The sequence below is a fragment of the Geotrypetes seraphini genome, chromosome 10, assembly GCF_902459505.1.
Source record: "Geotrypetes seraphini chromosome 10, aGeoSer1.1, whole genome shotgun sequence".
Lineage (NCBI taxonomy): Eukaryota > Metazoa > Chordata > Amphibia > Gymnophiona > Dermophiidae > Geotrypetes > Geotrypetes seraphini.
This window is the reverse complement of record NC_047093.1, coordinates 126879985-126905791: the sequence shown is the minus strand read 5'-3', so window position 1 is coordinate 126905791 and position 25807 is coordinate 126879985. Positions and strand designations below refer to the sequence as shown.

Here is a 25807-nt window from a genome sequence, read left to right as displayed (position 1 = left end):
GCTAGCTAGCTTCATAATGTAAACGCTTACATTTCTGCTCACTCAGGAGCTGTACTCCACTTCAGTTTTTTCTGAGCTGTCTCTTCTCAAATATAGACAACAGTGATTTTTCTCACTAATAATGCAGCTTACTGCCTTCTCCATTAAACTCCCACAAGACTTATATTTGAGATTAATGGAGAAAAGTTAAATATGTGGGGAAGGTAGAAGGAATCTTAGAAGGGTGAGAAGTAGAAAGTTTTCACATTTCATTTCTAGCTTTGCTGCCCAGTTCCATCCCCAGCAAGCCTCCTCTCTTCTACGACGCGCACTGGTCGTGTCTGGTGGCCTGGATCATGTGCGGATGTGTATGACTATACCAAATTAATATATCAATACCACTTTTCGTAGAGAGTTCATCCAGAATGTTCTAGGATGTAACTCTATTCACAATATCATATATCTAATGCATTCAGGAAAAGGCCTCAGAATTGGAGCCTACGCACAGTCCTATCACAGACTGAACCATCAGCGTAGTGTTTTCTGCTCCTTGCTCCAGTCATCGGCCAGAAAAACCTGAGATTATATTTTAATAATTTTTAAATAATTTTTAGTAATTTTTTAAATAGTTTTTAAATAATTTTAAATAGTAAACTTTTTAAGACTTAAACTCATATCTATGGATGCATCTCTCCCTCGGTTTAGAAAAATAATTGACAGCTAAGCACTTATCTCAATATTGCCCTCGCCATTGCTATGTATACTGTCGTATGCTGCCAGTCTACTGCCGACGCGGCCAGCGTTTCGTGGGAATAACTCTCAATCCACTGCTTCAGGGCCAGAGGCAGAAACATCCAAGCATCTATAATATAATAAAACAAAGTTACTAACATTTCTAATCATGCTTCTTATTAAGCAGAATATGACTTACTGTTCTCGGCTGCCAAAATTTTTTTTCAAACAACGGCAAAATGGCGCCGGCATTCATTTTATACTAGCACATCAACGTGCTGACCTAGTGACATCCTTGTACGTACTGACGTCATTACTCCCGACAATAACCCTTAAGGGGGAAGTTTAAAACTCGGCAATAGCTCCTTACTAACTTGTCATTTCTACTTAAGATCAATAAAAATGTTGCCACTCTAAATTTTTGTTTAGACCGTCTGGATCCAAAAATCCCAGACGCTCAATCTGGGATGGGCCTACAGGTAGTGGGAGAGTAGCATCTTTTGTTGTGGGGGGTTGACACAGTGGCTTTCTGTTGGGTGGGCTGGAATCCAAGCAGCCTGCCTTTGGTCGGAGGAGTGGATATGCCACATAGTTTGTTTCATTTGAAACTGGGTGGCAGATTTTGGCCCAGATTCTCTTTCAGCTGAAACCAAAATCCCCAGTTTTGGTCACCCTCTAGTTTTTTTTTCTCATACCAGTAAAGTTACCAAAACAAAAAAGGCTCATCTTTTCTTGTATCTTCCACCCATTTAGAAGCTTCTGAGGTTATAACTAACGTGACCATACATCCTGTTTTGAACAGGACCATCCCGTTTTTAATTAGTTTGTCCCATGCTTCGGGACGCCGAAATGTCCCATTTTTTAGCAACCCACTGCAGTGTTCTCCCTAGCGCAGGGATGCCCAAAACGAAGGCAACGCGAGTCGATCGCCTGGGAACAACGCCAACTGAAAACTGGCTATTATCAGATGTCTCTTCACCCCCTAATGTCTAACGATAATGCATCATTTTTAATTTGCCAAATAGCCTGTTAATTCTAAGAAAAAGATATTTGTTCAGTGCATAGAAACTGATGCAAAAGAAGTTGAATATTTTTATAAATGTCTGTTTGAGTGATTGTCAATCCAGTGAGCATTTTGGTTAGTGCTGTACATGTTTGGATTTTTTTTTTTTTCTCTCTTTTAGAATGATAAAATGACTGAAGGTTTTAATACCAGTTCAAAATATCAACATGAAGCTCAAAGGCAAGTATTTTGTACTATTTCAGCTTTAACAGTTCAAGGCAATCTGCTTAAGATAAAGGATAAGATGTTGCTTCCCCCACCCACCCCTACCTCATCTCATTTTCTCTGAAGTGAAGTCTCTGAATGGCAGGGAAAAAGGCAGTGTAAAACTATGAGAATGGAACAAAACTGCCTTCTGTTTTTAGTCTCTCTTGTTTCTTATTTCTCCTTATTTATTTATTCACTTTTCTATACCATTTTCTCAGGGGAGCTCAGAACAGTTTACATGAATTTATTCAGGTACTTGAGCATTTTTCCCTGTCTGTCCCGGCGGGCTCACAATCTATCTAAGGCAATGGGGGGGGGGGATTACCGTATTTTCACATAGATAACGTGCACCCGTGTAAAACGTGCACACGGGTATAGCGCGCAAAAAACACATATTTATGTACATAAATTTTTATATACCGCGCACACCCGTATACCGCGCATGCTGCCCGACTCTCCTCTGGAGACCCCGACTCTGTTTTCGCCCGCCCCGACTCTCCTTTCCTCCTTGAAGTCCTGCCCCTACCCTGAAAGCCTGATGCCCCCCCGACGTCCGATTCAACCGCCCGCAGGACCGCTCGCACCCCCACCCGAAGAACCGCTCGCACCCCCACAGCCTCCCCCCCCTCCCCCATGGAGAAGCTGTCTACCTTGTTTCCGGATGCCAGCGAGCCCAGCTGTTTTCTCTGCCGGCGGTCCCGCCCCTTCTCTGAGCCCTGCTGCGCTGCTTTTTCTTCCGGCGGTCCCACCCTTTCTCTGACATCAGAGAAAGGGCGGGACCGCCTGAAGAGGAAGCAGCGCAGCACAGGGCTCTGAGAAGGGGCAGGACCGCCGGCAGAGGAAGCAGCTGGGCTGGCATCCGGAAACAAGGTAGACAGCTTCTCCATGGGGGAGGGTGGGAGGCTGTGGGGGTGCGAGCGGTCCTTCGGGTGGGAGTGCGAGCGCTCCTTCCGGGTGATGAATCGGGCGTCGGGGGGGGGGGGGAACTATGTAAAAAAAATTTTGTACAACGCGCTCACACGTATAACGCGCAAGGGTATGCGCGGTTTGTAAAAACCACGTATAACGCGTGCGTTATATGCGAGAAAATACGGTAAGTTACTTGCCCAGAGTCACAAGGCACAGCGTGCGTTTGAACTAGAGAATGACATGGTGACAAAATTCATCACCGACCTCGTCCCCGCGGATAACCGCGGGAAATAATCCCATGTCATTTTCTAGTGTCTATTTCAACCTCAGTCCTTCTATACCAGCATTCTTCAAAGCAAAGCTTGCGGGTCAGTGGTTGTGGCCATTCATACTCTGATTCTTCCCTCTCTCCTTAAAGAATGACATGAAGATGGTTTCCCGCGGTTATCCGCGGGGACGGGAACGGTGATGAATTTTGTCACCGTGTCATTCTCTGGTTTGAACCCCAACCCCAGGGTGCTGAGGCTGTAGCTTTAACCACTGCGCCACAAAACCTTTTATTCTCAAGGGCACCCCATGTGCCTAATCTATTTTATTTTCATTCCTCTAATCTTTCTAGCCGTGGTTTCAGTTGGTTATAAAAAAGGTTTTTGAAAGGACAGGTTATGTTGAAAACAGATGGACAGGAACGCCATGTACTGTGGTGTCCTTCTTTCATTAAGGTGTGTGTTAATATCTGAAGGATCAAGAGAGGAGTAAGAAAGGCGAGAGGGTGGGAAAAAATATATGGGTTTGTTATAAATATGAACTGTGCAGGCTATTGTTCATGCAGACTGACAGAATGTCCACCTTTATTTCACATTTTCGACCAAAATTTCGTCCAAGTCTCAAATGCCAAGAAGAAGACCATTTGGATATGGGAAGGGCCAATCTTGTAATGCAGCGGTCCCCAACCTTTTTGACACCAAGGACCGCTTTTATAGAAGCAAATTTTTCTAGGGACTGGTGAGGAGAGGGGGGATTCGGGGCGGGCTCGTAGGGCAGTTTTTTACACAATATAAAGTAGAACCTTGGATTGCAAGTAACTTGGTTTGCAAGTGTTTTGCAAGACAAGCAAAACATTTGATTAAATTTTAACTTGATATACAAGCAAGGGAGTACATACAGTAAACACACATCACAACTGAGCCAATGGTTCTTCTCTCTCTGATGCTGCAGGAGTGTAGTGACTGTTCTTAACAAGCAAAGTCTTGCAATACGAGTACGTATAGGAGGGACTTTGAGACCCCTGATCTAGAGGATATAATAGAGCAAATTTAAGTGCAACAAATTGCCAAGACTAGAATCCTGTTATACCTACTTTTGTGTTGTCAAAATTGGATTATGGTAACCTAGTATATGCAGGGTTAGTGTCAGCATAATTAAAGAGGTTACAGACATTACAGAATACGGCAATTCATTGTTGGGTAAAGTGAGGATGAGGGATTATGTTATACCATTATATATAAAATACCATTGGTTACCTATGGAATTTAGAATTAAATTTAAGATTCTGATAATAGCACACAAAGCTTTGTTTGAACTTCAACCGCCATATTTGTCTTCCTTGGTGATGATCTATGCTTCATGGCGATTATTAAGATCTTTAGATGATAATAGAATAGCTTTACCTCGCATATCTAAAGCATATTTGGCTTCTACTAGAAGCAGTGCTTTTTCCTATCTAGTACCAGTCTTGTGGAATAGGTTGCTGATTAGAAATGAGAAAAGAAGAATCTTTGGTAAGGTTTAAAAGGAATTGAAAATCGCATTATTTTAAGCTAGCTTTCTCTGTAGACCTGACAGTCTGAATTCCTATGTATTATCTGCATATGAATGTTTCTGCTATGTTTGATTGAGCTTTCCTATCTGAATAGAATTCTTTTATTCCTGTATTATATTATTTTGTAAACCACTTTGTTCTTGTTTGTAGTTTAAGTGGTATAGCAAGAATTTTATTAAACATAAACATCATAAACATTTTATACCGCAAAAGCCTTACAGTTCTAAGCGGTTTACAGTGTAAACGGAGAACAAATACAACATACTAACATTTGGTAATTAGGATTAAAGAGTAATGACAGAGGAAGAATGAGAGTGAAATAATGAAAGGAGATATCTCAGTGATGAGAATGTCCTTAAAAAGAAGAAGCTAAAACTGTAATTCCATTTCCCTTCCCTCCCCTGTAATTCCATTTTTCCTTTTTTCATCTCCATCCCCACAGCTGCAGCGATGGACCCCCATCCCCAGATCCACCATCTCTCCTTTTCTCAAGTACTCTTTCATCCAGCATCTCTCCCTCCTTCCCCACCACCCCAGGGTCCACCTTTCTCTTCCCAACTACCCTCCTATCCAGTATCTCTATCCCCCACCCCCATCTACACCATCCCTTGTGCCCAACTTCTCTTCCTACATAACATAACAATCAACTTGTATACCGCAGTACCATAAAGTTCTATGCGGTTAACAAAAGATTAAAATAATGTATATAATTGAATGAATTAGAAATTATGTAACCAGGAGAAAAAAGAAATAAAGCCGAACAAGACAAATTGCTAAAATATAATAGCCATGGATATAGAAGTTAGTTACCCAAATATTTAGAAAACAAATGTGTCTTTAGTTGTCGCCTAAATTCCACATAGGAATTAGAAGGCATGATCAGATATTCCAAATAGAGAATGACACGGTGACAAAATTCATCACTGTGCCCGTCCCCGCGGATAACCGCGGGAAATAATCCCATGTCATTTTCTAGTGTCTATTTCAACCTCGGTCCTTCTACACCAGCATTCTTCAAAGCAAAGCTTGTGGGTCAGTGGTTGTGGCCATTCATACTCTGATTCTTATGTGAGCCAAGGATAATGAAGCCATTGTGACATCACTGATGTGATTGGCTCTTAGGCACTGGTGGAATGAGGCATTATGACATCACAATCTCTGCTCTGGAATGTTGCTGCTCAATCTCCGCATTCTTCAAAGCAAAGCTTGCGGGTCAGTGGTTGTGCCCAATTATACTCTGATTCTTTCCTCTCTCCTTAAAGAATGATATGAAGATGGTTTCCCGCGGTTATCCGCGGGGACGGGGACGGTGATGAATTTTGTCACCGTGTCATTCTCTAATTCCAAATGCTTGCCCCATAATGCTGCCTGATACGACAGAAGGTGCTGATGTTTTTTAAGTCTGCAACCTTTAACGGGTGGAAAGACAAAGTCAAATCAATGTGATTAAACAATGACATCTAATATTAGGTGCTTGGAAACTTCCCTATCTGTCCAACAGGCACACAATCTAGCTAAAGCACCGATATAAAACTATATAACTATAAGGCACATTTCAAAAGAGTAAAAATAAAAACAGGAAAAAAAAAATGCATAATTGAGATCAAATAAATAGGAAAATGAGAATAAAGAAGTGAAGGGGGGGGAAAAAAATCGAATTTAACAGCAAGGAAGTCTCTGGAAAAGTCTTGTACCCAACCAACAGCAGAGCCCCAAAGCGGCTGAAGAAAATGACCCTCGCCACCAAGGAGGCTGAAAAAGGCAGGATCCGAAGAGACAGGCAAGTCCCAACAGAAGAGGCAGGTCATGGAACCTCTCCTGACACTGGCTCCAGTTGGCCGCACACCATCCAAACAGGCCCGACAGACCAATCTTCACCACCGAAGAGCTGAAGGAGGCAGCAGCAAGGGGCACGTCCGGCCAGTAGCACTATGATCCCCAACAACAGAGGAGTGGTGAACCACACGCATCAGCAGACTCCAGAGGGAGGAAGCCATCAGCGCGGCTGTCAGCACAGCTCCACCGGCAACACATGGGAGCCACACTGGAGCCGAGTGCCCACCATCCCCAACAAAGGAGTAGCCAAGGAGGCCCAACCCCAATCCATCCAACGGCACCAGCCTCCTCCAGACACCACCGTGGATCCAGACAACGGCAGCAGGTGGGAGGCCCATTTGAATGTTGGATAAGAGCCAACGGTCGAAACATTTTAATATTAAGATGTGAAAAAAAAAGAAGATCGGCCAAAATCTGAGGAACCAGGTTAAAAATAAATAAAACAAAAGAATAAAATATTAAAAGAAATATAAGCAAGGTGGAGGAAAAAAAAAGCAAAAATAAATAAATGGGGTGAGGGAGGCACCACAGCTGATGACTTAGCTGGGCGCCATTTTGATGGTTGACAGACTGCATCTCCTTCTGCTAACAGAAACGTTGCTGAAGGAAAGGATAGTGAAATTCTTATAATCTAATGGATTACAAGATCCAAGGCAACATGGATTTATTAAAGATAAATCGAGCCAAACAAATCTGATTGAATTCTTTGACTGGGTGACCAGAGAATTGGATCAAGGATGTGCGCTAGATGTAATTTACTTAGATTTCAGCAAAGCCTTTGGCATAGTTCCTCATAGGAGGCTCTTAAACAAACTCCATGATCTGAAGCTAGGGCCTAAAGTGACCTACTGGATTAGAAACTGGTTGACTGACAGATGCCATAGGATAGTGGTAAATGGAATTCATTTGGAGCAGGGACAGCTGAGTGGTGGAGTGCCTCAAGGGACCGATTCTGTTCAATATGTTTGTGAGTGACATTGCTGAAGGGTTAGAACAAGCGTGTCAAAGTCCCTCCTCGATGGCCGCAATCCTGTCGGGTTTTCAGGATTTCCCCAATGAATATGCATGAGATCTATTTGCACGCACTGCTTTCATTGTATGCTAATAGATCTCATGCATATTCATTTGTGGAAATCCTGAAAACCCAACTGGATTGCGGCCCTCGAGGAGGGACTTTGACACCCCTGGGTTAGAAGGGAAGGTTAGCCTTTTTGCAGATGATACCAAGATTTGTAACAGAGTGGACACCCCAGAGGGAGTGGAAAACATGAAAAAGGATCTGCAATAGTTAGAAGAATGGTCTAGCAGCTGGCAACTAAAATTCAATGCAAAGATGTGCAGAGTGATACATTTGGGGGGGTAGAAATCCGAGGGAACCGAATGTGCTGAGAGGTGAGAGGCTGATAAGCACAGATGGAAAGAAGGACCTTGGGGTGATTGTGTCTGAGGATCTTGTCACAAACACATCCCTGCCAGTTGCAGAAAGTTGTTGGATAGTGACAATTTCCTATGACTTGGCGTGTCTCCTCCTATCAGGGGAATCTTCAGGGCTTGCATCTGACCCTAGGTGGCTGCCTGGGTCTGGAAATACAGGTAAGCAATTGATCACAAAAACAGATTCAGTCATGTAGGTCAAAGTCAGTGGCTTTAATTTGACCAGCGGTCAAATGAGTAGATATAATACTTCTTAGTCCAGCTTTACAGTATCAAAACCACAGAGAATGTACTATATCATTCAGCTTTCAGAATAACATTTCAAACAAAAAAATATATATATAGAAAACAGCACAAAAGAAAACATGAGGCTTTTTTATTTATTTATTTATTCTTTATTTATAACATATTCAATTTTACTTTCAAGTATAATAATTACAACTTGATTCAGATCAAAGCTTCATAACAATAAAAAAAGCAAAGAAAAATGTAATATGTCCAATATTTAGAGAGACAACAGGAAACATAAAATTATTAAGCAAAAGTAGCAGCAATATTCAACACATCTAACAGCCATGTGATATATGGCAAGTCATGCACCATTAGCTATAGTTACCAACTCTTCTTTTGCCTCAAGAAATTCTAAAAGCCGTTTTGGCTCAAAGAAAAGAAAATTCTTATTTTGATATGTAATATAACATTTTTGCAGGAAATTTCAACAAAAATACACCTCCCAAGGTTAGGATTCTTGGTCTTAAAGCCAAGAATTCTTTCCTTCGCCTCTGAGATTTCTGAGAAATATAAGGAAAAATACAAACATTAGAGCCTAGAAACTGATCATTAATATGGCAGAAATATAAACGAAGAATATATTCTCTAATAATAATAACAGTTTATATACCGCAGGACCGTGAAGTTCTATGCAGTTTACAATGATTAGAAATGTTACAGATTGAGTGAATAAACAAAGTTACAGATTGAATGAATAAACAAAGTACAGATTTAGCGACAGGTGGTTCTTGCGCTCTGTTGTTAAGGACTAAGATTGAATTGGTTGGTTTCCTAAGTATTTCAGGAATAGATATGTTTTCAGGCATTTCCTGAATTCTATCACTTTCCAAAGTGAAAGTTCTATCCGTGTTAATTTCCAAGGAATTCTCCAGAAAAGTTGACAAGTTCATGTCCACAACTTTATCTCTTGGAGTCTCATTAATAATAATAATAATAATAACAACAGCTTATATACCGCAATACCGTGAAGTTCTATGCGGTTTACAAAAGATTAAGCAAAGGTACAAATTGACTGACTTCAAGAGGGGAAGAAGAAAGAGAAGTAATTAGACAGGAAATTCATTGTGGAGGAGAAAAGTGATCAAAAGGACAGTAGGTCGCTATTGAGAGGAAAGAGATAAGTGGATCAGTTGTCATTAGGAGTGGAGGCCCCGAGCGGTCTCTTTATATTGAAGTAATTTGCTCTTATAACTGGAGGAAGATTTTCTGGTGGAATGGCTAGTATTTCATGAAAATATTTTATTGCCATCTCAATAGGTGATATAAGAGGACACTTTGGGAAATTTAAAAGTCTCAAATTATTTTTTCTTAACTGATTTTCCAAAAATCTCAACTTTTCGTGTCATTAAAGATCTTTCTTTAATCAGTTCCAATTCTAGAGTATTCATCTCGTTGAGCTTATCTTCTTGTTTTTCCAACTTTTCATTTAATTTAACTCACAGTCCTTGTTGCCCACTTTGGAAAAGACACTCCCATAATCTGTATTAAACGTTGAAAAAGTCAGTTTAAGATTAGAATCTATAACAGATGTAGCTTGTCACAATGCTTCTATATCTATCTTAGCTGTTTTTTTCCAACACCCCAAACTTTAGGATGTTCCCTCCCGAGCACCTCTCACCTCTGCTGACAATTCTTGTCTGTATCTTTTTCTTCCGAAGCCAGTGCAGGCACCCCTCCAAATCTGTAGTCTGAGCTTTCGGGCTAAAATCTTGTATGTTAGGGCTTCGAGAAATGACAGTAGATTTTCTACTTGTTTGGAGGATTGGTCTTCGAGATGGAGGTTTAGGTCTCCTAGGATTAGGTTGTAAGTTGCCATTAGTGAGTTTTGGTATATTAAATCTTCAAATTTGGGTCTTGCTGTGTTCCAATTCCTGTGTTATGTAGCAGAGCATGCAAGTTATGGATCCTTTTAGTGTGGTGCATGAAAGTTGGCAAGCTAGTAGATCCATGTACAGAGCCAGGCAGGGAGAATTTGCTTCAGAATGGGGGGGGGGGGGTTTCCTCGTTTTCCTCCTCTAAATCTAAGGTGCGTCTTATGGTCAGGTGCACTTTATGGAGCGAAAAATACAGTAAGCCCTAAAGAAACAAAAATTGAAAACAGAATTGGATCAAAACCAAACTAAAGCACATCTGAAAAGGTAAATTTAGATGTCATCACATCTCCCTGCAGATCCAAAATAATCCATACCTTTATTCCCACTGGTTATTCAAAACTGAGTGTCTGCTTATTTACAAGGGAGGTGGCCTCCTGCTCCTTATGGCATCATTTGACTGTCTATTTTCTTTTGGCATACAGAGAGAGACTTTTTTGTTTAATGGACCACTGATTAACACGGAGCAGAGTTGACTACTAACGAAATTAAGAACATAAGAAATGCCTCCGCTGGGTCAGACCTGAGGTCCATCGCGCCCAGCAGTCCGCTCACGCGGCGGCCCATCAGGTCCAGGACCTGTGCAGTAATCTTTTATCTATACCCCTCTATCCCCTTTTCCAGCAGGAAATTGTCCAATCCTCTCTTAAATCCCAGTACTGTATTATGCCCTATAACGTCCTCTGGAAGCGCATTCCAAGTGTCCACCACACGTTGGGTAAAGAAGAACTTCCTAGCATTCGTTTTGAATCTGTCCCCTTTCAACTTTTCCGAATGTCCTCTTGTTCTTATATTTTTTGAAAGTTTGAAGAATCTGTCCCTCTCTACTCTCTCTAAGCCACTCATGATCTTATAAGTCTCTATCATATCCCCTCTAAGTCTCCTCTTCTCCAGGGAAAAGAGACCCAGTTTCTCCAATCTCTCAGCGTATGAAAGGCTTTCCATCCCCTTAATCAGTCGTGTCGCTCTCCTCTGAACTCTCTCGAGTAACACCATATCCTTCTTAAGGTATGGTGACCAATATTAAAGGTATGGTGACCAAAATTAAAGATCTCCCTATTATAATAGACCTTTAATTTTTAGGTTATAGTTTTATTCAGTTCTAATGTATTTATAAATTAGTAGAATTCATGAATCATGTTGTTTATTTGGATTTGAACAGTAGATCAGTATTTAATGCCTCCAGTGGCAGACAATTTCAGAAATGGGATGAGCCTCTTGACTTTACATTTTTCCTGTTTTGACTCTTGTTTGTTCTCATTTTGTTTTCTTTCAGCTCCGTCTCTTATTCAAACAAAAGGCTTGAAACATCATTAATTAGCTTCAAGTTAAGATCCTATCACAAGACATTGTAGAGAGAACTTCCATATCAAACAAAATGGGAGAAACATTGCTTTTATAAGTGTTTCATGTGAGACTCAGGTTGAATATTTGCATTTAATGAGCACTTTATAAGTTAAAGTACACTGATTAACAATAAACAGAGTACAACCAATGCACGTTTTTGATTGTTATGTAATAATTTCAATAAACATAAAAAAGACAATAAATTCCTTTGCATGGAAATGCCAATCTTTTAATATACTAGTAATTACCATAAATTGATAGTTTCACATAAAAATGTTAACAGTGATGATGTTTTATCACTCTTTTACTTTAGGTCTAGTTTATCAAAGAAGAAAAGAGAAGCAAGTAGTCCTCTCTCAAAAGACATTGTTGGGATGGATCCCAAAAGGTTTATGGAGGATAAAGCAAGCACCCCCTTGATTTCAGAACCAAGGTCAGCAGTAGCAGATACCAAACAAAAAAGCACTTGGGAAAGAAAACATAAAAGAGGCTCAAACAGTGAAGAGTTTGAAACACAAAGATCTAACAAGCACACATATGGAATTGTAAACTATACGGATAACAACAGCAAGGAGGCCAGACAGGAATTGCACAGTTCAAGTGTACAAATTGACACTCTGAAAGGGAAAGAAAAGAAGAAAAATATAAAGTTGGACCATGATAAAAAGCAGCCTAGATGTGGAAAAGCAGAGTTGGACGAAGAAATGATGATCAAACATTCCAAAATGCGTTCTTGCCTTTTTAGCAAGACGTTGCATATGTCTGAAAAATGGAGTAAAAATATTAAGATTGCCAAAAAGTTGTGTGACAATCTTCAGGCATCTGTAAATAAGAGTTGCCCAAAGCCCCACACCTCAAAGGTTCCTGGAAAAAATGTCAAACAGTTCACTGAAGCAAAAAATGTTTCTAATTGTAGCCTCCCTAGAATGACTTATGCATTGCCAGTGTCTTCAGAAAAGTCTTCCTCCACAACAGCGTGCTGGACACAAAAGAAGTATAAGCAAGAATATAGTAAGCTTGCTGGCCACTCAGAAGCAAAATCTACAGATTTTCCCAGTAACAGTGATGTCAGTTTGAAGCAGGTAAAGTAATTAATTCATATGTAGTATCTCAAAGGTAATCTAATATGATGTCATTCTGATACTGATATATATTGAAATAATTTTGTATTTTCCTTGCTGAGGAATTTCTCAATATTCCAAGAGGTGAGCCATATTATATAAATCAAAATCCCTTCTTCCAAGTTTTAGCCCATTACATTAACGGGTGCTAGAATAGATTAGTCTGATCCAGTATGGCTATTCTTATGTCGTATCCCCAGATTCAGGCTCCCATTTCCCCTTTTACCTTCCCCATTGCCACATTTTTACACCAACTTAAAAATCAGTCCCTTTTCTCTGTATTTCACCTCCATAGAACTCCCTCTCCATTCCCCCTTTCTCTATCAACCTTCACTTATTCTTCCAGCTCCTATCTTCAGCCCCTTTTTAACCCCCCGCTTCAGTCCCAGTCCTTTTCTCTTACGTCTCTATTTTTCAGCCCCCCCCTTTAACCCTTTCAGGACCAAGGGACATATTTGTCCCATAACTTTAAAATCCTATAAATTTTGATTGGGATAGTCTACAGTTCTAAATTTGATATGTACGGATTCCATATGATACTACCTTTATGTAAACAAACTGGTTCCGACATTCATTCATTAGCGTCGTTGCTAGATTGACGAGAAGATTCAATTGCCACACTGTCCATAAGCCAGAAGTGTGATTTTTTTTAAATAAAAATAATGATATTTCACAAAAAAAATCAATTTTTTGGAATCTGCAAGCCCTTTTTACCATAAAAATGTCGTCAAAACCACAAAAATTGGCCTACGATCCTTATGGTCCTGAAAAGGTTAAAGCCTCCTTCCCTCACATGTCCCCTTTTTTCACATGCCCCTTTTGCAGCCTCCTTCTCACACATATCCCCTTTTCTGCCCCCAGCCCCCTTCTCTTACACATCCCCATTGTCAGCTCCCACCTCCTTTCTCTAACTTGTTCCATTTTTACAATACCGACCCCCAACTCCAGCCCCCTTCTCCCACCTACCCCTTTTTTTCAGCCCTTATTTTGACCCCTTTTGCCTCTGAAGTGTGGCTTGGACCCTGGTCCATTCCCAAGAACCCACCTTTAAAGCCTCCTTCCCTCACAAGTCCCCTATTTTCAGCCCCAGCTCCAAACCCCTTTTTAGCCCCCTCCCATCTTTTCGCTTTCAGCCTCCACGCCACTGGCTCCGGGCTCGCAGCGTCGCCGAGGGAGGGCGATGGGGAAACCGCCACAAGCTCCTGGCAGACAGAGAGAGGGCGGGAGGGTGGAGTCGCCACTGGCTCGGGGCTCGCAGCGTCACTGAGGGAGGGCGATGAGGAAACCGCCGCAGGCTCCTTCAAGTAGGGGAGAGTGCTATTGTGCTTCCCATGTGGAGGCACGGAGTTACAATCCTAGTTTTATTGTAGTAGACAACCATTATGCAGGTTGTTGGTTTTTTTAATTATATTAACCGTATTTTTCGCTTTTTGGGGGTGGAAAAAGTGCATCTTATGGAGCAAATACACCTCCTCCTACCCCCCCTCCCCCGGTACCTTTTTAAAGTTGTGGTGTTCTGCTGGACGGCTGTTTTTGGAAGCAGAGCGGTGCGACACAGGAGCGCAACCTTTGCGTTTCCTGCCTGGTCCCGCGCCGCTCAGTGATTGGCTGAAGTCAAATAGGTAGACTAGATACCAGGTCCATACATAGTAACATAGTAACATAGTAGATGACGGCAGATAAAGACCCGAATGGTCCATCCAGTCTGCCCAACCTGATTCAATTTAAAAATTTTTTTTTTTTTTCTTCTTAGCTATTTCTGGGCGAGAATCCAAAGCTTTACCCGGTACTGTGCTTGGGTTCCAACTGCCGAAATCTCTGTTAAGACTTACTCCAGCCCATCTACACCCTCCCAGCCATTGAAGCCCTCCCCTGCCCATCCTCCTCCAAACGGCCATACACAGACACAGACCGTACAAGTCTGCCCAGTAACTGGCCTAGTTCAATCTTTAATATTATTTTCTGATTCTAAATCTTCTGTGTTCATCCCACGCTTCTTTGAACTCAGTCCACAGTTTTACTCTCCTCCACCATCTCCCGGGAGCGCATTCCAGGCATCCACCACCCTCTCCGTAAAGTAGATTTCCTAACATTGCCCCTGAATCTACCACCCCTCAACCTCAAATTATGTCCTCTGGTTTTACCATTTTCCTTTCTCTGGAAAAGATTTTGTTCTACGTTAATACCCTTTAAGTATTTGAACGTCTGAATCATATCTCCCCTGTCTCTCCTTTCCTCTAGGGTATACATATTCAGGGCTTCCAGTCTCTCCTCATATGTCTTCTGGTGCAAGCCTCCTATCATTTTCGTCGCCCTCCTCTGGACCGCCTCAAGTCTTCTTACGTCTTTCGCCAGATACGGTCTCCAAAACTGAACACAATACTCCAAGTGGGGCCTCACCAATGACCTGTACAGGGGCATCAACACCTTCTTTCTTCTACTGACTACGCCTCTCTTTATACAGCCCAGAATCCTTCTGGCAGCAGCCACTGCCTTGTCACACTGTTTTTTCGCCTTTAGATCTTCGGACACTATCACCCCGAGGTCCCTCTCCCTGTCCGTGCATATCAGCTTCTCTCCTCCCAGCATATACGGTTCCTTCCTATTATTAATCCCCAAATGCATTACTCTGCATTTCTTTGCATTGAATTTTAGTTGCCAGGCATTAGACCATTCCTCTAACTTTTGCAGATCCTTTTTCATATTTTCCACTCCCTCTTCGGTGTCTACTCTGTTACAAATCTTGGTATCATCTGCAAAAAGGCACACTTTTCCTTCTAACCCTTCAGCAATGTCACTTACATACATATTGAACAGGATTGGCCCCAGCACCGAACCCTGAGGGACTCCACTAGTCACCTTTCCTTCCTTCGAGCGACTTCCATTAACCACCACCCTCTGGCGTCTGTCCGACAGCCAGTTTTCTGACCCAGTTCACCACTTTGGGTCCTAACTTTAGCCCTTCAAGTTTGTTCAACAGCCTCCTATGAGGAACTGTATCAAAGGCTTTGCTGAAATCCAAATAAATTACATCTAGCATATGTCCTCGATCCAGCTCTCTGGTCACCCAATCAAAAAATTCAATCAGGTTCGTTTGGCACGATTTACCTTTTGTAAAGCCATGTTGCCTCGGATCCTGTAACCCATTAGATTCAAGGAAATACACTATCCTTTCTTTCAGCAACACTTCCATTATTTTTCCAACAACTGAAGTGAGGCTCACCGGCCTGTAGTTTCCTGCTTCATCCCTGTGACCACTTTTATGAATAGGGACCACATCCGCTCTCCTCCAATCCCAGGAATCACTCCCGTCTCCAGAGATTTGTTGAACAAGTCTTTAATAGGACTCGCCAGAACCTCTCTGAGTTCCCTTAGTATCCTGGGATGGATCCCGTCTGGTCCCATCGCTTTGTCCACCTTCAGTTTTTCAAGTTGCTCATAACACCCTCCTCCGTGAACGGCGCAGAATCTACTTCCATTTTCTCGTGTAACTTTGCCGGACAATCTCGGTCCTTCTCCAGGATTTTCTTCTGTGAACACAGAACAGAAGTATTTGTTTAGCACATTTGCTTTCTCCTCATCACTCTCCACATATTTGTTCCCAGCATCTTTTAGCCTAGCAATTCCATTTTTATCTTCCTCCTTTCACTAATATATCTGAAAAAATTTTTATCTCCCTTTTTTACATTTTTAGCCATTTGTTCTTCCGCCTGTGCCTTCGCCAAACGTATCTCTCTCTTGGCTTCTTTCAGTTTCACCCTGTAGTCCTTTCTGCTCTCCTCTTCTTGGGTTTTTTTATATTTCATGAACGCCAACTCTTTCGCCTTTATTTTCTCAGCCACTAGGTTGGAGAACCATATCGGCTTCTTTTTTCCAGGTCCCAGATAGAATCAAATGCTACCTTTTGGGTTTCTGCACTTGAGGTAAATGAATCATAGATTCCAATTCCTCACCAGCTGGCTTTTTTCCTCGTTGATCACTTTTCTGGATTTGTCCGACCCCAGATGTTATCAAATCCTCACTCTCCATGGCGAGGCTCTCTCTCATTTTCCCCTCCATCCATGTGCACAGTCTCCTCCCTCTCCTGTGGTCTGACATATCTTTCATCCCCCTTACCCCCATGATCTGGCTTCTTTCTCATCTCCATCCGACAGCCTAATCCAACATGTCTCCTTCCTTCCCACTCTCTCTGGCATAACATTCGTTACCTCAGAGGTGGGTCTGCAGTAGAGAAGAGGTGCCGGTAGCAGGATAGCATATGTGACTGGCTGCTGATGACAATGTCCCCCCCCCCCCGATAACCGGCATCGCTCCCCCCCCCCCGCTCGCAAAGGCCCCCTCGCTTCATCCGGCCCCCCCGCCTGAACAACTTAAACTTACCCCCCACCCCCGGTCTAGCACTGGCACGCAGGCACAGATCGTGCCGGTGCCTAGAAGATCTTCCAGCTTCTGCCTGCCTTGAGCATGCATCTGCACATGATCAAGGACTTCTAATTCTCCCTCTCGCCGAGGGAGGGTGGGACCTTATCAAAGCGAGTTTCTATTATTTTCTATGGGGAAACTCGCTTTGATAAACAAGCATTTTGGATTACGAGCATGCTCCTGGAACGGATTATGCTCGTAATCCAAGGTACCACTGTGTATATATATGTGTATATATATGAAAAATGAAATGAATGGAAAAAATGGCATTACAATTAGTACTATTATTATGGATATGGGGTCAGGGGCAGAGCTTGGGCAGGTGGAGCTTTTGAGCACCCCCAATCATTTTGAAAAGTTAGCTCCTATGCCTGATGTAACACTTATTGAGTCAATATTTAGTTGAAATCACCTATTTTTATTGTTACCCAATTTTCAAGTTTTCCTAATTTCTGTAAACATTTTGTCTGTCTGTTCATTCTATCCCAGTGAACAGTAGTATAGCCCCAGTAGTATACTCCTTCCCTTCACCCAAGGAATTTCTATGCATAAGGATTCCACACTGTTTATGTAGAATGATTATCTGTTGGACTGAATTCCCTCTAACATATAGTGCAATCCCCCCTCCTCTTATTTCAATATATTTTCTACCCTGATAAAGTGTCCCATTGATTGTCCTCCTTCCACCAGTCTTTGAGGTATCCAGAAAATCTGACTGGCTGGGGAGCCCCCAAGACTGGTTTGGGAACCACTGTGTTTGTGTTGACATTGATAAGTAGAATACTATGCTATAATGTATACTGTTTGAAAATTTTCTTCTGCTATTATTGTGTATTGCAGTGGTTCCCAAATCTGATCCTGGAGGTACCCCAGCCAGCCATGTTTTCAGGATATCCGCAATGGATATTCATGAGAGATTTCATGTATTGCTGCCATTTGAGGCCTCCAGGAACAGGTTTGGGAACCGCAGATCTAAATTTCTTCAAAAATATGGCAAATAAATAAACTGACTTGATAGAAACTTCGTTTCTTGAGTAATAAATACATGATGTTGAAAAGATATCAAGTATCATACTTGCTGATGGGTAACATTGCAATATATAGTGTTCATATCAAAATAAAGATTACAAAATTTGAATATTGTTATCAGTATTTGGCAATAGGTATTTTAACTCTTGTAAGAAAGTTTCTTTTGTTTAAATGGTATTTACTGACAGCCTTTATTTTCCTGCTGGTCTTTTCTAATCACCCAAATTATCTACATCAGAGCTCTGAAGTTCCAGGTCCATCCATCTGTCACCAGATTTCTGAGGATACAGACCAGGAGGTAGGTTGTGCCTTGTGGAGTGAGTTCTTCTTTTTCTGTTCCTGAACAGTTTCATACAGTTTGCAAAGTAGGAATATCTAAGTGGCAAAACCTGCTGAAGGTATATTGAAAAATTTGATATTTTCTATTCATTTTGCTAGACCAGTCTAAACCAATGTGTTGAGTCCCCCCTGTACCAGCAGTTGGAAGTAGATTCCTGAACTAGTCACTGGTATAAAGTCTGGTGCAGCCTAGAATTCTTTAATATTTCTCTACCTTCATCATAAGTGAGTCTGGTCTGGTGCAGCTTATCCCTTATTTAGGTATGGTCCCCAGGACATAGACCTGAGACTGCATCCTTTGAGGTCAAGTCCTTATCCCAGTTGAGGCAGGAGCAGCTTTATCCCTCACAGTACTGAGCTTCAACCCTTAGGCTTCAGCTTGGTGAGGATAGCTGGCAGTGGTCCCTTTAGGATCATGCCAGCAAGAGGAGGGTTAAGAACTCTCCTCAAACCCCCCTACCCCCCCCCCCCCCCCGAGCTTACCACTGCAAAATAAGAGATGTGATCAGTCAGCTTTATGCAATACAATACAATGGACTTTTTGTCTATTGCATTACCAGGTCTAATTGCAGATTGTAAAAGAAAAACAAAGAGAACAAATTACAAAATAAGAAAAAGACAAAAAATTTTAAAATCAAGCTAGTAAAAATTCTTTAACAAGAATCCTAAAATGAATATAAGAATGTTCTCTAAATATTACAGGAAGTAATATATTCCAGTGTTTACAGCAGGGGTGTCAAAGTCCCTCCTCGAGGGCCGCAATCCAGTTGGGTTTTCAGGATTTCCTCAATGAATGTGCATGAGATATATTAGCATACAATGAAAGCAGTGTATGCAAATAGATCTCATGCATATTCATTGGGGAAATCCTGAAAACACGGCTGGATTGCGGCCCTCGAGAAGGGACTTTGACACCCCTGATTTACAAGCTGAAATAATAAAATTGGAAAAAAAATTTTGAGTGAATAATTAAATCATTGACTGAAAATGTAATAGCAAAATGTTCTGAGTACAAGAATTTCTTAGAAGAGGAAGAAGAGACTTGCACATATAGCTTGGACCTACTGCTAGATGCACTAATGTCAGATCGTCGCTAAACCTATTTTGACAGCTTTAGCGACTATCACTTTTACCAACGCAATTCACAAAACGGCTCACTGCATGTTTTTCCCCTCGATCGCCCATTTTCTAATCTGCCCATGCAAATTAGCTAAAACCCCATGCAAAGTTGCCAAGTGATTGATGCACTAACATCGCTTGACTATGCAAAAAAAACCCCAAAAAACAGGGATTTTAGCAATCGGGGAAAAAACATGACAGGTCTGCCTGGTTTTTTTAAAAAACATTTTTCAATGGTAAAGATATTTTGTGTGTGTTACACGTGTAAAATATCTGTCCCAAAAAAGAAAAATGTCCACCTCCGCTGATGACGGCCTCCCCGACAAATGTTCCCTCCAGTTCCAAGGCCCACCAGTTGAAAATTACTGGCCTTCCCCTCCCTGGTACACCATGTGATAATGATAATAATAATTTATTTTTTTATATACTGCTCCATCAACAGTTCTAGCGGTTCACATCAAAGAAACAGAGACATTTCAGTAAAAATACAATTTCAAACACACTGCAACTATAAATACAACATCAGTTAAAAGGTACAATTAAAAAAATCCTAATAAAACCATCGAATCAACATTCTTGTTTATCAAAAAGATAAGTTTTCAATGATTTCCTAAATGTAAATCATTGAAAACTTATCTATTTGATAAACAAGAATGTTGATTCGATGGTTTTATTAGGATGTGATGCACAGGGAGGGGCCTAAGGTCTGATGTCTGAGCAAATCAGGGCCTTAGACTCCTCCCCATGCATCACATGGGCACACCGGGGAGGGGAAGGCCCATCATTTTCAACTGGCAGGCCTCGGAGCTGGAGGGATCGTGCTTCCCTCCAGTTTTTAATGCTTAACAAAGGTATGGGGCGTTGGGGGGGGATTCAGGGTAGCATCTGATGGCATCAGGGAGTGGCCACCCCTCCTGCCTTTTTTTCAGGAGGAAGAGGGGTTCGGGAGCATACGGTGGCAGGAGAGAGTGGCCATCCCTCCTGCCCTTTTTATTTCAGAATGAAGAGGTGGGGTTCAGGGGAGCATCCGGTGGCAGGTGGGAGTGGCTCTTTTTGGGGGGGAGAAAGGGGGAGGGGATGGTTCGGGGGCCTCCATTGGCAGGAGGGGTGGGCATTCTTGCTCTTTTATGAGTTACAGATCTGAACAGAACTGTTTGCTGTTGCCCCTTCTTCTGTGTAATTTATTCCATTGATGTGCCATTGCTTTGGGACTAAACTGTAGGGGGCTTTATATTGCCACTTGAGAGGTGCAGAAAGCTGTGAGTGTATCTTCTGCAAGACCTGGTTCGCGGGTTAGGATTGAACACCATTTGTACAGAATCCATAGTGGATTAACAGAGAGATTACCAAAAGTAAGAACCTAATCTTCCACTTCTCAAATAGCACACAGAATGCAAGAAATTGTTTTATAACATGACTGTTTTTCTAAATTAGATGCAGATAATAGAAGAATTACATGCTGCCCGTAACGAAAGAAAGATAGGTTTGACTGTTGTGCAAAGCTGTGGAGAGCTAACCAGTATGGATATTGAGCTCACTGAAGAAGACCCAACTCTAAACCCAACTCTTCCTCCTGGTACACCTTGTCGATTATTTATGTCACAGTTTTCAGAGCTGTAAAAGCACAAAAGAGAGACTTAGGCTCAGATACTATAAAAGACACCCGTATCAGCAGTCACCTAAAAACAGCCGCTGATCATGTGTCGCTCACTGAAGCTGTTTTTAAAACAGGTGCCTTAAATGTAGGCCAGCATTTTACAGGTCTATTTAATGCACCTGTCTTGTACCTAGGGTTGCCTAAAGACGCCTAAGGCCACTTCCGGTTTAACCACACCCATGCCGGCCTCAGGCTTGCATAGGCGTTTCTGTAGGCGCACGAATGGCGCCTTCAATATAGACCCAAATGAAAAATGGGACAATGAAATACACCATCTAGTGTATAGGGCTTTAACTTAAATAGATAAAATACACCAGGAACCATTTGATGAACATAAATGCATTTGAAACAGAGATTACTTGCTGTGCTTAGAGAACTGTTGTAGACACCATTTCCTACATAGATGTTTAAAAAAAATGTTTGTCCCAATTGGTTAGTTAGACGGCAGTAGGACGCTTATCACTGTCTAAATTTGGGACACTGTTTCTAGATTTCGGGCCTTATTTCCTTATTTAAAGAAAACCATTCCTTTCATTTTTGGATTTGTAATAAAAGGCAGAGGTTACCTCTCTTTTTGCAGCTGAGCAGAATCAGATAAAGTACTGTACTGCCATTTGCTACTAGTTTTGATCATGAAATAATTATCAGTACTTATTTTTGTTCTTTCCTTCAGCCATCATTGCTGCTCAGTTGAATTTATTAATTGTGCTCGACACGAACATCCTACTAAGTCACCTTCAGTTTATTGAAAAGTTAAAGTCTGGGGGAATACCAGGTATGTGAATTTAGCATTTCTTAGGGGAACAGTAATAACTGGAGGATGTTGCTGATTGCTGAAGAAACTATCTAGAATGTTTGTGTCAAGGAATATCTGTGGTAGCCCCATCAAGCTATCGTCTGCTTTAGCATTGTAGTAGAGAATGGCATGGTGACTTTTCCCATTGTTAACCCGCTGTGGGGAAAGTCACCATAGTTAAACCGCAGGAATTGATACAAATGTGATATATTTACCACAGGTGTGGGAACAGGAGTGGTAAAAGACTTTGATCCCGTGGGGAACACCCCACCCCCCCAATCACAGTTCCCTAAGTTCCTCACCATCCCTACCCCCCCTTGGGGCTCCATCCATCCCTATCTACCCCTTGCAGCTCCATCCCTTCCCCCTCATGGGTCTAGCAGCTCCACATACTACCCCCCTCTTACTCGCATGTCCGATGGGTCCAGCCCTCCCTTGCTCACAGGTCCAGTGGATCCAGCTGGCTTCCTTCCATCCCTGCTGCTGACATATTCCTTGTAGAAGAGCGAGCTGATCCCTACACAGGCCTGCTTGACAGTGCTCGCAGCCTTCCCTGTGCTGGGTACCTCCTTATGATGCAACTTCCTCTTTTCTCAAAGATAAGAAGTTGCATCATAAGGCAGAGCCTGGTAGCAGGAAGGCTCACTCTCCTACAAGGTATATGCCTGCAGCAGAGAGGGAGGAAAGCAGGTTGGACCCTTGGGACCTGCAAGGGAGAGGTGGCTGGACCCGCAATGGGGGAAGCTAGAGCCGTCGGCCCTGAGGAAGAGAGGGAGGGAATGCTAAGGAGATGCTGGGGCAGGAGGAAGATGATGTCGCTGGACTGTTAGGGAAGGAAAGTGCTGTGCTGTTTGATCCAGGTGGGGGGGAGAGTGTTGTGCTATGCTTCTACTTGGAGGGAGAAGCTAGAGGCAATAGACAAAAAGGATGCTGGACCTGTAGGAAGGTGGAATGGCTGGAGCTGGGAGGTAAGGGAGAGTGCTGGACCAATAGGGGGGGGGTGGTTGGCAGCTGCAGGGAAGGGAGAAAGTAGATGGCTGGCTGGAGCTGAAGGAAAGGAACAGAAGCGCTGAACCCATGGAGGGGAGGCTGGAGAGAAGGGAGAGACACACTGGAGTTGGGGGCTGGAGGGGGAAGGGAGAGAGGTTTGCTGGACTCATGGGAGGTGGCTGGCTGACTGGAGCTAGAAGGGAAAAAAGTGCTAGACCCATTGGAGGGCTGCTGGAGGGAAGAAAGAAAGAGAGACACTGAACTTGTGGCTGGAGCTGGAGGGAAGGGAGAAATGTGCTGGACCATGAGGGGTGGGGGATGCTGGAGGGGAGGAAAAGGAAAGGAGAGAGGTGCTGGACCCTTGGAGGCACTAGAGGGAAAGAAGAAAGGTGGTTGACCTGAAAGGAGGAGGAGAGAGAAGGGAAGGGAAAGAGAAATGCTGAACCAAGGGGATGAATAATAAACATATAGTAGAGGGAGGAAAGAGAGAGACTCCCTTATACAAAAGAGACACACACTTTGGTATAAGGGAGGAAAAGACAAGATAAGCTGGACACAAGGAGGGTATACATAAACAGAGGGGAATATAGGGACCAGGGACACAAAGGGGAGATGATGCATGAAAGTGGTATATGGACACAGAGGGGCAATGCCATACATGGGAGGGTTATATGGACACAGACATGCTAGACATGGAGGAGAATAGGAACACTGAAGGGAAATGCTGGACTTGGGGGCAAAGGGACACAGAAGAGTGATGCCGGGCACAGGGGGAAGGGGATAGGGACATACAGTGGTGATGATGATTGCGGGGAGATGGATGCAGGGGAGATACTGGAAAGGGAAGCATAGGGGACACAGCACAGGGAGATGCTGAACATGGTGAATGATAGGTACACAAAGATAGATGGGAGCATGGAGAAAGAAGAAATGTCAAATGGGCAGGAGACCCTAGTAAATGAATTAAGAAAAGACAGAGGGAAACAGAAACCAGAGCCTGGGACTAACATGATTTGAGCAATACAATGACCAGACAACAAAAGGTAGAAAATATTTTTTTTTAAATTCTGTGATTACAATACGGTTAATTGACAACAGCATGGAGTGGCACCTAGAAGTTACCCGCCGTTAGGCACTATTTATAGAATCAGGCCCCAAAAGGGCTGACGATAAAGAATCTGAAATAGGATTTTAACCATTATCAGTAATGAGTTAAAAATATGGATATAAAAAAGATATATAGAAAAAAAGGTGCTTAAATAAAATGTTTAAAAAGACCATTCTTCTACAATCCCACTTTATTCCAGGACCAGTGGGTTTTATGCACCTACAACGGAAACTCACAGCAGCCATTTTGATGACCGCTCTGCACGGGGCAGGAGCATAGGAAGATCGCTCCTGCCCCGCGTCACCGCTAGACCACCAGGTAAGGTCGGGGGTGCAGGAGGGAGGCGGGGGTGGGTCAGAGCCGGACCATAAAATTATTCGCGATTTTCCCTATTCGCGGGCTGGCTCTGCACCTAACCCCCGTGAATATGGAGGGAGAAGTGTAATCCCATTCCTCATGACTCTGAGAATCCAGTTCCAATTCCTCCTTCTACATCTGCAACACAGTGTGCCGAAAGTTCAGATGAAGAATGTGCCTCTGCTGCCGTGGAGGAGTTGTATGAACCTAAAGTGGATGAAAAACAACCTCACCTGCTAACTCAAGAAGAGCTTAATGATCTGGTTAGAGACTTGCCACTGTCAAAGGAGAAAGCAGAATTGTTGGGTTCAAGGCTGAAGCAATGGAATCTTTTAATGCAGGACATCAAAATATCTTTTTTTCTATGATCACACTATCCTGGCTTCCTTTTACCAAATGGAAGGAAACATTTGTTTCTGTACTGATATTAATGGTCTCATGCGTGAACTGGGGTATGAACAAGTTTGATGAATGAAGACTATTGATTCAAGCAAAGAAGCCTTAAAGTAGTACTTTTACACAATGGAAATCAGAAGCCATCTGTTCTTGTTGCTCATGCAGTTGGGTTGAAGGAAATGTACGAGTCAATGGAGACACTTTTATAACCAGTAGAACCTCTGTAGTGATCTCAAAAGTTGTGTCACGCCTTCTGGGTCTGCAACTAGGGTACACCAAATAACATGTGCTTCTTATGTCTTTGGAATAGTCATGTTGATGCCAACCACTATAGGTAGAAACAATGGCCAAATTGAGATGAATCTGTACCTGGTAGATACAATGTGAAGCACCTACCGTTAGTACATCGTGAGAAAATCTAACTTCCAGCACTTCACATAAAACTGGGTCTGCTGAAAAATTTTGTCAAGGCAATGGACAGAAATGGTGCATTTCACCTAAGAAGTACATTTAGTTTTGAGAAAAGTGAAGCCAAAATCAAATAAGGTGTTTTTGTTGGACCCGAAATCCGTGAACTGATCCTTGATGATATGTTTAAACAGAAGCTGAACCCAGCTGAATCAGCAGCACGGGAAGCATTCGTGCTGGTTGTTCAGAATTGTCTTGGTAATCGCAGATCAGAGAATTATGATTTGCATTGTTTTTGTATACAATTAATTGTTGTGAATCGCCTATAACTTTTTGGGTATGGCGGTATATATATATAAATAAAAATTATGCTGATTTTGCGGAGAACATGCCGACAGCATATCAGCTAAAGGTGCCAGAATGTCACTTAAAATGCACTTCTTTCATTCTCACCCAATCTTGGTGATGCCAGCGATGAGCATGGGGAAAGATTTCATCAAGATATCAAAGTAATGGAAAGCAGATATCGGGGAAAGTTCAATCCTAATATGATTGGGAGACTATTGTTGGTTCT

At 42.4% G+C, this 25807-nt stretch overlaps 1 protein-coding gene across 3 annotated transcripts in view; it reads left to right on the top strand.

Moving 5' to 3' along the window:
- The window catches only part of SWT1 (SWT1 RNA endoribonuclease homolog), a 73175-nt gene that overhangs the window by 4063 nt on the left and 43305 nt on the right, over positions 1-25807 (top strand). For all 3 annotated transcript variants that reach the window (XR_004540754.1, XM_033959806.1, XM_033959807.1), the window contains exons 3-7: positions 1896-1954; positions 11805-12573; positions 18302-18361; positions 20956-21097; positions 21852-21953. Coding sequence is in view for 2 of the 3 variants with exons in the window: in XM_033959806.1 (XP_033815697.1) it covers positions 1896-1954; positions 11805-12573; positions 18302-18361; positions 20956-21097; positions 21852-21953 (1132 nt within the window). In the remaining variant the exon portion in view is untranslated. The remainder of the gene's footprint in view (positions 1-1895; positions 1955-11804; positions 12574-18301; positions 18362-20955; positions 21098-21851; positions 21954-25807) is intronic.